This window comes from Xenopus laevis, chromosome 2S (genome assembly GCF_017654675.1).
Source record: "Xenopus laevis strain J_2021 chromosome 2S, Xenopus_laevis_v10.1, whole genome shotgun sequence".
NCBI classification, from domain to species: domain Eukaryota; kingdom Metazoa; phylum Chordata; class Amphibia; order Anura; family Pipidae; genus Xenopus; species Xenopus laevis.
This window is the reverse complement of record NC_054374.1, coordinates 154,585,830-154,598,597: the sequence shown is the minus strand read 5'-3', so window position 1 is coordinate 154,598,597 and position 12,768 is coordinate 154,585,830. Positions and strand designations below refer to the sequence as shown.

Sequence of the window (12,768 nt, the reverse complement as noted above, 5' to 3'; positions counted from 1 at the left end):
AATAGTTCGAATTTCGAATGTTTTTTTTGGCTACTTCGACCATTGAATTGGCTACTTCGACTACGACCTCCGACTTTGAATCGAACGATTCGAACTAAAAATCGTTTGAATATTCGACCAGTAATTCTGGTGTAGCATATACTGTACACTATGGGACATATTTATTATGTGGTGTAAAAAAATAGTGGGATAATACACCACACCACATCACCAGGCTTCTCCATGTTAAAAAACAGAGTACATTTTTTGTCAATTTTCTTTCCTTCTTCTGCTGTGTGTTTTAAGAAGAAGAAATTTACAAATAGTACAAATTAATATTGGTACTTCTGAGATCATCATTTTGAAATCAGTTCATTCTTATCATGAATGACCTTATGAAGATAAAAATGCAGATCAGGGATGTTTAGGTTTGGCTACGGCAGTTGGAAGTTGAGAGTGTCAAGTTAAGGATCTCATCTTATTCCTTCATTGCTGGGCTTTAAACATGTCCTTCACTTGACTAACCATGAATTTATTACGGAGATTTCATCATAGACCCAGGTCTCATCACATGTGACAGAGCCTGTGGACTCAAATCGTTGATGCGGTAAGATTAGAATATTTATTCAGCGATCAAACCAATTTGCACATGGCCACAGTTGCTCAGAATAGTCCAGATTTTGCTTTCTACCCAACATATACATAGAAAGTGAACAGGTTTTAAGGTTTCATTAGTCCAGTTCTACAGGGTGTCCACATTTTGTGGGTCTTTCTCTATTTGTTTGACCTTGAGAGTATACCTATATGCTGGTGAAGAGCTTTGAACTGGCATCATTCCTTTTGTTACTATATACATGCAAAAAGCACGCTTTATAGCCTGGTACAATAAGATGTAATAACTTTTAAGTCTGAGGTTACTCTCAGTTTCATGTCATTTTGGAACTCTATGTCATGCTGAGGAGCCATCCAAGAGGTCCTGCCATCTAGCCAGCTCTTCTGTGAAACTGTTATAACTCTTTTTAGAATGTTTTGTGAAACGACCAATCAATTGGCATGTAGCTGTAGTGGAGAAATATAGAGCACCAAGAAGAGATGAAAACAATCATCTGTTTGCTTTATGTGCTGTTTGCAAAGTATATAGTGCTATATATATACCAGACACCTTAATACACTGCAAAATATGCCTGATCTTGACTGGCTTTATATCTAACTGTTGCGAACATCAAACTCTCATTTTAAGCAATTTTTCAGTCCCAAGCATGCTAAAACCAAAAGGAGGAATGAATATAAATATATGAGAATTTGAAGAAGCATTCATGCGGTTAATCTTTTTATTTCACTTTAAGACACAGTCTTTCTGTAAGAAACTCTGACTAGAAACCTGTTACTGGAAGAGGTTTTACCTTGCAGACCTTGCACATGGATACTAATAAAAGGAATTTCACCCACTGGTAGTCTTATGGAAACGTTTGGTTTTGGCAGATGCCAGGACTCTTTGCAGTGGTTGTTGAGAAAAGATACCAGGACTCTACCTACCCAAATGCATGATCTGGTGATATAGTTTGCTGTGAATGAAGGAATATTGTTCTTGTTTCCTATGGTTTGTAGTAGGGCTCATGATCTAAACCAAACCTAGAACCTTGCCAGGCATGGCAGTATTTTCTACTTGTGTGACAATAGCCTGAGGAATGTTATTTCCTGTTTCAACACAATAACGCCCCCATGCACAAAATAAGGTCCATACAGAATAGGTTTGCTTGGACTGGGTGGAATAACCTGACTGGCCTATCAGAGCCCTGACCTCAACCAAACTGAACAATTGTGGAGTGTAAGGCCGGAACTAGGGGTAGGCAGAGTAGGCACATGCCTAGGGCACAATGCTCGGGGGTGCCAGGCATATACCTTCTCTGCCTCCTACCTCTAGTCCAGTCCCCTCTCTGCTCTGGCCAGCGTCAAATCGTACATGCATGCATTGCATGTCAATTTACACATGCATGCAAGTTGCACGTCCATTCACGCATGTGCATACCTAGGTCGACTGGCCGGCCTAGCCAGCCCCTGGTGGAGTGAATTGGAAAGTCAGCTGTGACCCTGGCCTGATCCCTAAAATCAGTGCCTAACCTCATTAATGTTCTTGTAGCTGAAGCAAATGCCACCAACAATGTCCTATAATCTAGCAGAAAACCTTTACAGAAGAGTAGAGGCTGTTATAGCAGAAAATCAGAGGACCTTCTTCATATTAATATTAATACCCTTGTTTTGGGAATTATGTCTTTGACAGGCAGGAGTCCAAACATTTTTAACCATATAAGTACAATTTGCAATTGCATATTAATTACAATTCTGGGAAGGGTTTTCTGTAGTTCTGGCTGATGCAACAAAAATTAGTTGCACCTCATATAACTTATAAACACCTAATTTTTTGATATAGCATTTGAATTTGTCTAGGTACATATTTGATTACCAATACTGCTTTTTTTTCTTTTTTACAGAGCCAACTAGTGCTCCTGCAGATGTCAAGGCCACTGGCTTGTCTGCATCAGAGATCCTTGTTGCATGGAAACCAATTAAAGAGAATTTAGGAAAATCACTGGTATTTGAGGTATGCAGGTTAATTTTGCTTCCATATTTAACTGCCTGTGGGTTTGTAAGAACTTCTTTTTTACTATTAGGGCGGTAAGCATTTAACTTAAAATCCTTTAATTTTACTCTGTGGTTCTGTATACATCTGGTTTCACATTTAGAACCTGCCAATAAATCTATGCTGCTCAAAACCATACATGGGGTATTTTTTGATTAAACTAGTCATGTGTAAATGTAGTTATATATTCACAGTACCATTGATTTGCTGTTTCTCTTTGCTAACCAGCAGAATGATCTCAGGGACTATTCACAATTTAGTGTCGTGCTGATTTATAAATCAACATTAAGGAAAATCTTTGGAGTTTTTTTTTTAAATAATTTAGCATCAGAGAAGTTGATTGAGACTTATGCAAGGGAAAAAAGAAATGAGAGGGATTTTTTTCTGGTCCCGTTGGAACAATTTAATTCTGTATCCAAAATCGAACTTCTTGACAGTGACAATTATGAGATCTGACAATGCGCTGCACAGGGGGAAGGGATTACTTTTAATTAGGCCTTGCCAGAGAGTCAGTCTTCCCTCCCTTGAGCAATAATGGTTTTTTAGCAAGGGAAGTTTCTTTGTTAACTATATACCGAAGCTCAAAATAAAACAAGTTTTAAAAAAGTTTCCAATATTCAATGAACAAAAAATATCTTTTCTTTTCGAGTCTGATTCCGTAAAAGTAATTTTCTGGATAGAAAGACAAAATAATCAAAAGCTTGGATATTTTTTGATATACTGTAGCAGTCAAAAAAATATATGATCTTTAGCTTCTTATTTCTTTTAATTATTTGTTTTATTCATTTCTATCCCATCAAATTAAAAGATTAAATAAAGCTATTTCTGGTTTAATTAGTTTAATTATGGTTTGCTAAATCCTACTTTGAGCTTTCGTTTTATTAAAATTCAAATATTACTATTTAAGCCACTGTTTAACCAGCACATAATTTAATTTCTCTAGTGAATAAGGTTGAATAGACTTTGCATTCCATAAAGGTTAAAATAAAAGGTTAAAATCAATTTTTAATTGTCTGAGAAGAACACGTACATTTACATGACACCTTAGCATAGCAGAATGACATATATACAATACATATGTATATGTGTAAAAGGAAATATACAAAAAAAATCCACTATGTATTTATTGATAAAAGTGAGAGCAAAAATTAGCGGGGAAGAGGTTTTGTATCCCCTCTCATAATGCAACATTTTTTCCCCAATAAATCAATCAGGGATAATAGCTGGTGTTTGCTAGATTGTATTCACCACAATACAATACACAATACAGTGCAAGTTGTGGCACAGAACTTCGAAGTAGAGATGGTCTTCTTGTGGGCCAATGCACATTACATTAATAGCACCATTAGTATATGATTTGCATGGCCCAATCAATAGTATTGATGGGCACAAACCACTCACTGTGGATGTAGGCAGCAATTCCCTCTTAATTACTGTTACCCACACTAAGGAACATCAGGGTGTCGGGAGTTGCAACACACAGAACTTTTATTCCAGAACTTTGTACAGTCTTTACACACAGGGCAGCAGATATTTCACCACACAGGCAAATGCTTTGCTATACACAGTTAGTCCCACGTTATCACACACTTTGTGCTTCTTACTGTTCATTCACCCCTTTCCACCTTCAGTACCTTTCCTCAGGCGGACTCACACACCCCCTTATCACAGGGCTTAGCCCAACAGTACCAGCCTTGCCAAGTGCAACTTGGGTCCATCTAAACAACCTTTCAGACATCAACTTGAAGCACACCAGGATTCCCACTATACCCTGAACTGTGAACTACACACTTGGGCCCTAACTTGCAGGGTACCCGCCGAGGGGATAACTTCTACTACCACCTTGGTGGGGCATGTGCTGCCCTTACTAACTGTTTCCTTTCTAACTCACATCTAGTGATGGGCGAATTAATTTGCCTGGCACAAATTTGCGGTGAATAAATTTGCAAACTCCCGTGCAAATTTGCTGGGGAAAATTTGCCGGAGTCAAAACATTTTGGACGTGCATTTGAAAAGTCGCTCGAATCAAAATTGCCGCGTGTCAACACTGTTCAGATGCTTATTGACTTTAATGGCTGCGGCAAAATTGATGTGGGCGTAAAAATTGACGTGGCCGTCAATTTTCATGTTTCACAAATTTTTCCCTAATTTTCTGCTCTTTCACAAATTTTACAGCGAAGCAAAATGGGAGAAATTCGCCCATTACTACTCACATCCCTAGGGTGAGCTATTGCAAAAAACTACCCCTATTCTAGCTACCCTCTCAGCCAGTGTCTTGCTGCTTTCTGTTGTTTCCTGCTATCTCCGGTGTCTTCAGGCTGTTGCTGTAATTGCTTCCCGTCAGCCAGCCTGTGTTTGCTTTAATTTCCTATCCATGCTAGTACTTTATATTTGTGCTTTTGTTTCTTAATGAGTCCACTGTTCTCAGTTAGAACATATTCTCTATACTATAGGTACATACAGATAAATGTGAGGTCATGCTTGAGGAGCTTTAGAATCTATTTAGGAGACTACCTGGATTAGATCTTTTAGTTTAGGGTCTGAAAAATGAGCGATATTATTCTACTGAAAAATGTGCTCCATAAAGTTAAAGGACCAGCAGGCATCATTTTCACTTTGGCAGCCTTAATAGAATTACAGCCTTAAACAGAAACTCATGAAACAAGGTCTCTTTTCTCCTTCAATTAGTTTTTTTTCAGTAAATCATGCCATAGAGGACAAATCCAGTTTTCTGCCAGTTTTTTAAACCTGTAGTCAACCTCTGTCCCATTTGCATATTAGGGATTTGCAGCCTTGACATGAAACCACCTCTTTGTTCATGGAAATGATTACCGTATATACCTGAGTATAAGCCGAGTTTTTCAGCATCCAAAATGTGCTGAAAAAGTCTACCTCGACTTATACTCGGGACAGCGGTACCCAACCCGAGGAGCTGAGATTGCAGTCACTTTTAATCATTCCTATACCAACAGTACACTTGGGGAGAGACTGCAATATCCCACAATGCCCTCTGTTGGTTATATGAAAGAATAACAGTGCGCCCTCTGTTGGTTATATGAAAGAATATCAGTGACTGCAATATCACACAGCGCCATCTGTTGGTTATATGAAAGAATAACAGTGACTGCAATATCACACAGCGCCATCTGTTGGTTGTATGAAAGAATAACAGTGCGCCCTCTGTTGGTTATATTAAAGAATAACAGTGACTGCAATATCACACAGCACCCTCTGTTGGTTATATGAAAGAATAACAGTGACTGCAATATCACACAGCGCCATCTGTTGGTTATATGGAAGAATAACAGTGACTGCAATATCACACAGTGCCCTCTGTTGGTTATATGAAAGAATAACAGTGACTGCAATATCACACAGCGCCATCTGTTGGTTATATGGAAGAATAACAGTGACTGCAATATCACACAGTGCCCTCTGTTGGTTATATGAAAGATTAACAGTGACTGCAATATCACACAGCACCCTCTGTTGGTTATATGAAAGAATAACAGTGACTGCAATATCACACAGCGCCCTCTGTTGATTATACGAAAGATTAACAGTGATGGCAATATCACACAGCACCCTCTGCACATGGTAGTGGGACAGTGGGACAATGCACACAGTAATCCGTTTGGCAATTCTGTGTCACCATCAACTTTGCAAAGAAGTCCGGTTGATCGCTGCGGGGGTCGCTTTGGCAGAATGTGCGCTGCTGGGAGACAGGGCTGTAGTTGTGTCTAGGCTTATACTAGAGTCAATAAGTTTTCCCAGTTTTCGTAGGTAAAATTAGGTACCTCGGCTTATACTCGGGTCGGCTTATACTCGAGTATATACGGTATATCACTGCATTCACTCAGCAGCCTTTTTCCTCAAGGACTGGCCTTTACAAAGAGTTGGGAGATGTCCCGCTAAAATTAAAATCTGAGTCAAATTTTACCTTCTCTTCTGGAACTAACATGACAGAAAAACTATTAAAGGGCCAGAGGTACAAAGCCCACTTTTTAGGAAGGAGTGAAGGGGAAGATGCACATGCATGAGAAATTTAAACTGAAAGAACTGTTTGTTTCAATGCATAAATGGACATTTGCATGGGGCTTTAAACAGTTTTTGTTTAGTTTATGAGCCACTTGAGAAAGTTGATGCACATTGCGATTTCACAAAATACAAAAAGGCGGGCAGAGCAGGGTAATATTAGCATTCGGGAAAAAGCTTGGGCAAAACAACCATTTGCGAAGACAAAATTGTCACACAGACAGAAAAGTCGCCATAAGAAAAAAAGCCTGTTGACTTTAATGCATTTGGACAAGAAAGTCACTGAGAAAAAAGTCGCCAAAACATAAAAGTCGCTACAAAAAAAACACCTATTGACTTTAATGCATTTAATGAGAAAAAATTGTCGTGCACAGAAAAATTTTTGACGCCCATTTGACGTCAATGCATTTCACAAAATTGTTTCTCAGTTTTTCCTAATTTTCTTTGAAAATAGTTACAGAGTGATAGTTAAATGCAACAAACTGACCTGATAAGAATATCACCAGCTCAAACGAAAACAAAGGCGGAGTAGACTTACTGTTAGTTGAGAAAGGAGCCTAGATGATTAAAAAGTAGTAAATCTTTATTAGGGCATATTCAAACCTAACGTGTTTCGTGCCAAGGTGGGGCACTTATTAATAGGCCTATGAGTAAGTACCCACCCTTGGCACGAAACGCATTAGGTTTGAATATGTCCTAACAACGCATTTCTACTTTTGAATTATCTGGGCTCCTTTCTCAACCAACAGGAAGTCTATCCCGCCTTTGTTTTAGTTTTTTCTTGATCAATTAAATTATCTGGCCCTTGGACTAGGAGTCTGTTTGGGATTAGACTACTGTGAATGACTTTTTAATGAAATAAGGAACTTTTTGAAATCTACATTTATTTTTTTTGGATCATGTTCCAGCAGTAGAGACACACACCACAGTGAATCAATATCACCAGCTCCCCAAATCTAATTTCATTCTTCTGTTGGGAAAAAGAAAATATAAGATATACAGGCATACGGTAAAGGGAGTTGCATTGATTTGCATATAAATCTAAATTTAAATGTCTTTCTACTTGGAGGAAACTTTCAGCATGGTTGTTTTTATTTGATGTTTCACTGTGTTCTATAATGCACAGTGACTTGCTGTATAGAAATAGATTGACTTGGTTAAGCTGCATTGCTACTGCATTATGGAATCCTGTTTTCCCTTTCCTGCCACTGCCATTTATTTAAATGTTCTTACCGTGAACTTAGAGAATTATTATGTTCTGAAATGCTTAATGGATGCTTTCACGCTTCTATAGCTTTTTTATAACCTCAACTGCTTGAGAAATAAAGGAGTTGATTAGTACCGGGGCCATCCTACAAGCTAAATATCTCACATCAGCAGAAAAGTTAATACCTTCTCTTAAAATTTTAGCCTATATGTTTTTTTATGATTTCACTTGCAAACATTGGGCGGCAACTACTGATAGAAGGAGAAAAGGAAAAAAAAATCTCTGCAAATTTGGGGATTTATTTTAAAAATCTGAATTTTTCTGTTTTTTCAAAATAAAAAAGTGAGAACAAAAACTCGTGTACACGATTTTTTATTATTTTTATTTAAAAAAAAAACCTGATTTAATCGGATTAGAGGGAAATTAGATAAAATCTAACAGAAACATAAATCGTACGTTTATTTCTGAAATTTTTCCTGAATTGTACAATTTTTTCAGGCTTTTTCCAGAAAAGCCTGAATTTTTCTGTTCTCGTTGACTTATATACAACCTCGGCTGAGATGTTGGGTTTTTGAATTCTGGCTTTTTGCAGCCTCGGGGAATAATAAATCTCGAAAAGTTCTAGTTTTTAACATTCTGATTTTAGTAAATAACCCTTTTATGTGGGCTGAAATAATGATGATAACTATAAGCTTATCCAAGTGTAGTGTTTAAGGCTAATATTTTGTGTACTATTGCCTCCTTCTCTCGATCTTTGTTGCGTTATCCTCCCTACCTTTTTATTAGAATAATATCTTCTCATATTATTCTATAGCATGCCATTTTCTGGATCTTCAGTAATAATAATGGCCTGAACTAAAGAAAACTTTGGAATTCCTTGTGGAAACCAAGTCATGGGTTGTTAATTTAACTTTTACCCAATTACAGTTACAATATCTTTAATTAAATAAATTATTTATCATGCAAGGGGGTAGGGATCATTTCTAAACAAAGTGCAGTACTTAAAGGGGCACATTTGCTAAGAGTTGAATTTCGAAGTGAAAAAACTTAGAAATTCGACCATCGAATTGCAGTAGTACGATATTTGAAGTCAAAGTTTTTTTTGATCGAATATGGCCATATGTGATCGAAGTAAAATCGTTCGATCGATTAAATCGAACGATTTTCAAAAAAAAAACTTTGATTTCTAAAAACTTAGCCAAATGTTGGCTATGAATACTAGGAGGTCCCCATAGGCTAAGATAGCAATTCGGCAGGTTTATGGTGGCTAAGTGTCGAAGTCGAAGTTTTTTAAAGAGACAGTACTTTGATTTTCGAATGGTCGAATATTCAAAGTTTTCCCAATTCGAATCAAAGTCGAATTTGGCCTATTCGACGGTCAAAGTACCCAAAAATTAATTTGAAATTTGAATTTTTTAAATTCGAAAATTCACTTAGAATTCACTTCAACCCTTAGTAAATGTGCCCAAAGTGTACTTTTAGACACAAATTGCCGTTTTGTTCAGGGATGGAACTAGGGATAGGCAGAAGATGCATGGAGGCACATAGAGTGATCTGGGCTTCTAAGCATGCAGTCAATCAGACCCTGTCCCCATTCTTGAGTGTGCTTGGTTGCGAGGGGCATGTCTGGTCACAGCTTTCCTTGGGCATGCTTCACTCCTGGCCCTGCACTGATGTTATTTACCAACAATTCCCATAATTGTAGCATTATTGTATAGGTTGTATCTAACATATTCATATTAAGACTGGTGCACTTATTGATGAAACCAGCTAAGAGAATTCTGGAGCTTCTGCCAGGTCCAGGGTGGTGGTAGCTCTAGAGTTCTGTGGCAACAATAAGCACAGATGTGTACCATTCATTAGCAGATACAAAATAAACACACTGGCAACAAAGCTCTGTTGCATGGTTGGACACAAGAACCTTAATAGCTTGCATTATTCTTCACTCTCCCTTTGGTCCATTTAGAGCATCCAAACACATAAATGACTCGAATGTCTCCAGGCCTTGTTGAAATCATGAGTTCGCTTGAATAAAAAGTTCTTTTGAATCAAAGTAGGGCAAATGGCTCCAGCCCACAGTCAATATAGTAATGAGTGAATCACAGTGTATACAGTATATATGAAATGCCCCCTTTATAAGAAGTGCATTATGCAGTAAGTGATTGGCAGTGCCAGTGCTGTAACCAGAGCTTGATATCAAGTGACAAATATTCTATAATTCCTCTGAGTTGTGTAGTGACCGAGGCACACTTTTCATTCAATGTTTTTATATGTATCCCTTTGTCAGAATAATAAACAGATGCTTTAAACCATGTTCATAACTGAATTCCTTTCTGTTATGGAATGACCTATGTGTGTTGATCATTAAAGCTAATGAAGAATTGTTTGTTTATTGAGTCAACTTCACAACTACTGTTCCCATTATTTGCCGACCTTTACACCTCTACAGAACCTGTATGCTCTACCTTTAACAGCTGGATACTATTTTGTTTGTGGAGTTATAGCTGCACAGTGAATGTTCTTGTATTATCTAAGCCAGATGAGTCTGTTCTCCCTCCCCCCCCAACCCCTAATGTTTTTTTGCATGCCTTCCTGACAAATTATTCATGTGTGAATGATTCAAAATGACAGGATCCCTTATATGTCTGCTAATGTCAGATAGTTTTTCCCTTTCTCGTGAATGCCATGGCATGCTCTGCACATCATTCACATTATATTTGTGTTCCTTTTAATCAGGGCACTTAGGAGCACATTGTGATACCCTACTGAGCTGAGAAGGTGCAATAAAAGATACTGTGTGTTCACAGTACTCTGTTTAGGATGAGTATATCTTTAGCCCAACAGTCAAAATGCATTTTCTACAGAATTTCAAACAACTTGGTATCCAGTTGTTATTTGGACTATATAAAGTTGCTGTAGACATCTGAGTGTTCAGGTACTTCATGGAAATAAAAATATATCCCCTCTTTTGTGCCTTCACCTCTGCAATGTGAGTATGCCCTCCCCTACTCAGCCACATTTAAGATCTCCCCAACTTGGGGGCAACCATCAATCTAGAACGTAGTTCCTCATGCAAAAAACTGTAGAATTGCCACATTTTATAAAAATCACCAGGGACCCTAGTTGGATTCTATATGCATGCACTTGCCAATATGGTCTATCAGGAGATGAAATATTCTAAGTTGTCTGATTCCTGAACCAACCAATATCTATAGCACATCAATATTGGTTTAACGAGTAACAATAATTGTAGGAATTGAAGAACATGTGTATGGCCAGCTCACAATAAATTGCATTGCTGTTATCTTTTAGGATTGTTAGAGATCATAGAGATCAATAATAAAACAGTATAATGCAAGCCTAACTTGGAATACATAATTTGAGAGATCCCAGGAGGGGAGGCAGGAGGGAAGAGAAGAAACATCAAAACCCTTCAAAATCAGGGTCACATAAGATAAACAAATATGTCTTATTATGACTTATTAATATCTTATTTATGTACCATATTATATTCCTTTGATGCCTTAAAGAATTAAAATACTCTTTCTTGAAAAACTTATGTTAACTTGTGCAGTGTATAGTACCTTCCCTTAACCTGGCAGTTTTCTGGATATATTGTTATAAAATATAAAGTACAAATGGAATAACCGATAAAAAAATGTACAGAGATCTTGCAAAAAAAGAGAAATGTCTACTCGCAACAGGTGACGCTGTAGTGGTAATAAGAAAAATAATTCAAAATCGAATTTTTCAAAAATGCAACCAAAAAATGGTAGTTTGGTTAACTAAATTTTAATATATATAAAACAAACAAGGGAAAGTTGTGCTCACACTAATTTTTAAAAACATTAAGCGGGGGTTCAATGAGGTTATGACCACAAAATTCACATAGACAAATGCAAGAGGTTCTCTGCACTCAACCCATTATCAATATATTAAGGACATTGAAACATTTTGTGCATACTGCTACTAAAAATGCCTTCCCCTTTAAACAAGACAGGGATTGTCTGTCCATGTATTGCAATATATTTAAGCTGGCCGACTACGGAAAAGTCATCCCCGATATACAGTATATATATATCTATCTATATATATATATATATATAGATATAGATATAGATATATATATATATATATATATATAGATAGATAGATAGATAGATAGATAGATAGAGATATATATATATATATATATATATATATAGATAGATAGATAGATAGAGATATATATATATATATATATATAGATAGATAGATAGATAGATAGATATCTATATATATATATATATATATATATATATATATATATATATATATATATATATATAGATATATATATATATATATATATATATATATATATATATATAGATATATATATATAGATATATATATATAGATATATATATATAGATATATATATATATATATATATATAGATATTAGAAGTAACCTCTGAGTTCCATGACCTCTGGGACTTATATCCTTATCCTTATCTTTTACAATAGGGGGTTAGTTATTCAATATATATACTATTATTGATAAGTGATATCACCCCCTCCCTTCTCCCCCTATCAGCAGAACAATGGGAAAGTAACAGCTCCCTGGTAGATATAAGAACAGCACTCAATAGTAAAAATTGTTGTCCCACTGAGACACATTCAGTTACATTGAGTAGGAGACACAACAGCCTCTCAGAAAGCAGTTCCATCTTAAAGTGCTGGCTCTTTCTGAAAGCACATGACCCGTCAAAATGACCTAAGATGCACCTACACACCAATATTTCAGGAATTACATTTTATATGGTAGAGTGAATTATTTGCAGTGTAAACAGTGTAATGTAGAAATAAAAACATCCCCAAAAAATCATGACAGAATCCCTTTAAGAATCCATAATGCATGTCAC

General features: G+C 36.6%; 1 protein-coding gene across 2 annotated transcripts in view; it reads left to right on the top strand.

Moving 5' to 3' along the window:
- The window catches only part of LOC108710006 (contactin-5), a 759,713-nt gene that overhangs the window by 726,808 nt on the left and 20,137 nt on the right, over nucleotides 1-12,768 (top strand). For both annotated transcript variants that reach the window (XM_018250343.2, XM_041584574.1), the window contains one exon: nucleotides 2,472-2,581. In XM_018250343.2, coding sequence (XP_018105832.2) covers nucleotides 2,472-2,581 — 110 coding nt within the window. The remainder of the gene's footprint in view (nucleotides 1-2,471; nucleotides 2,582-12,768) is intronic.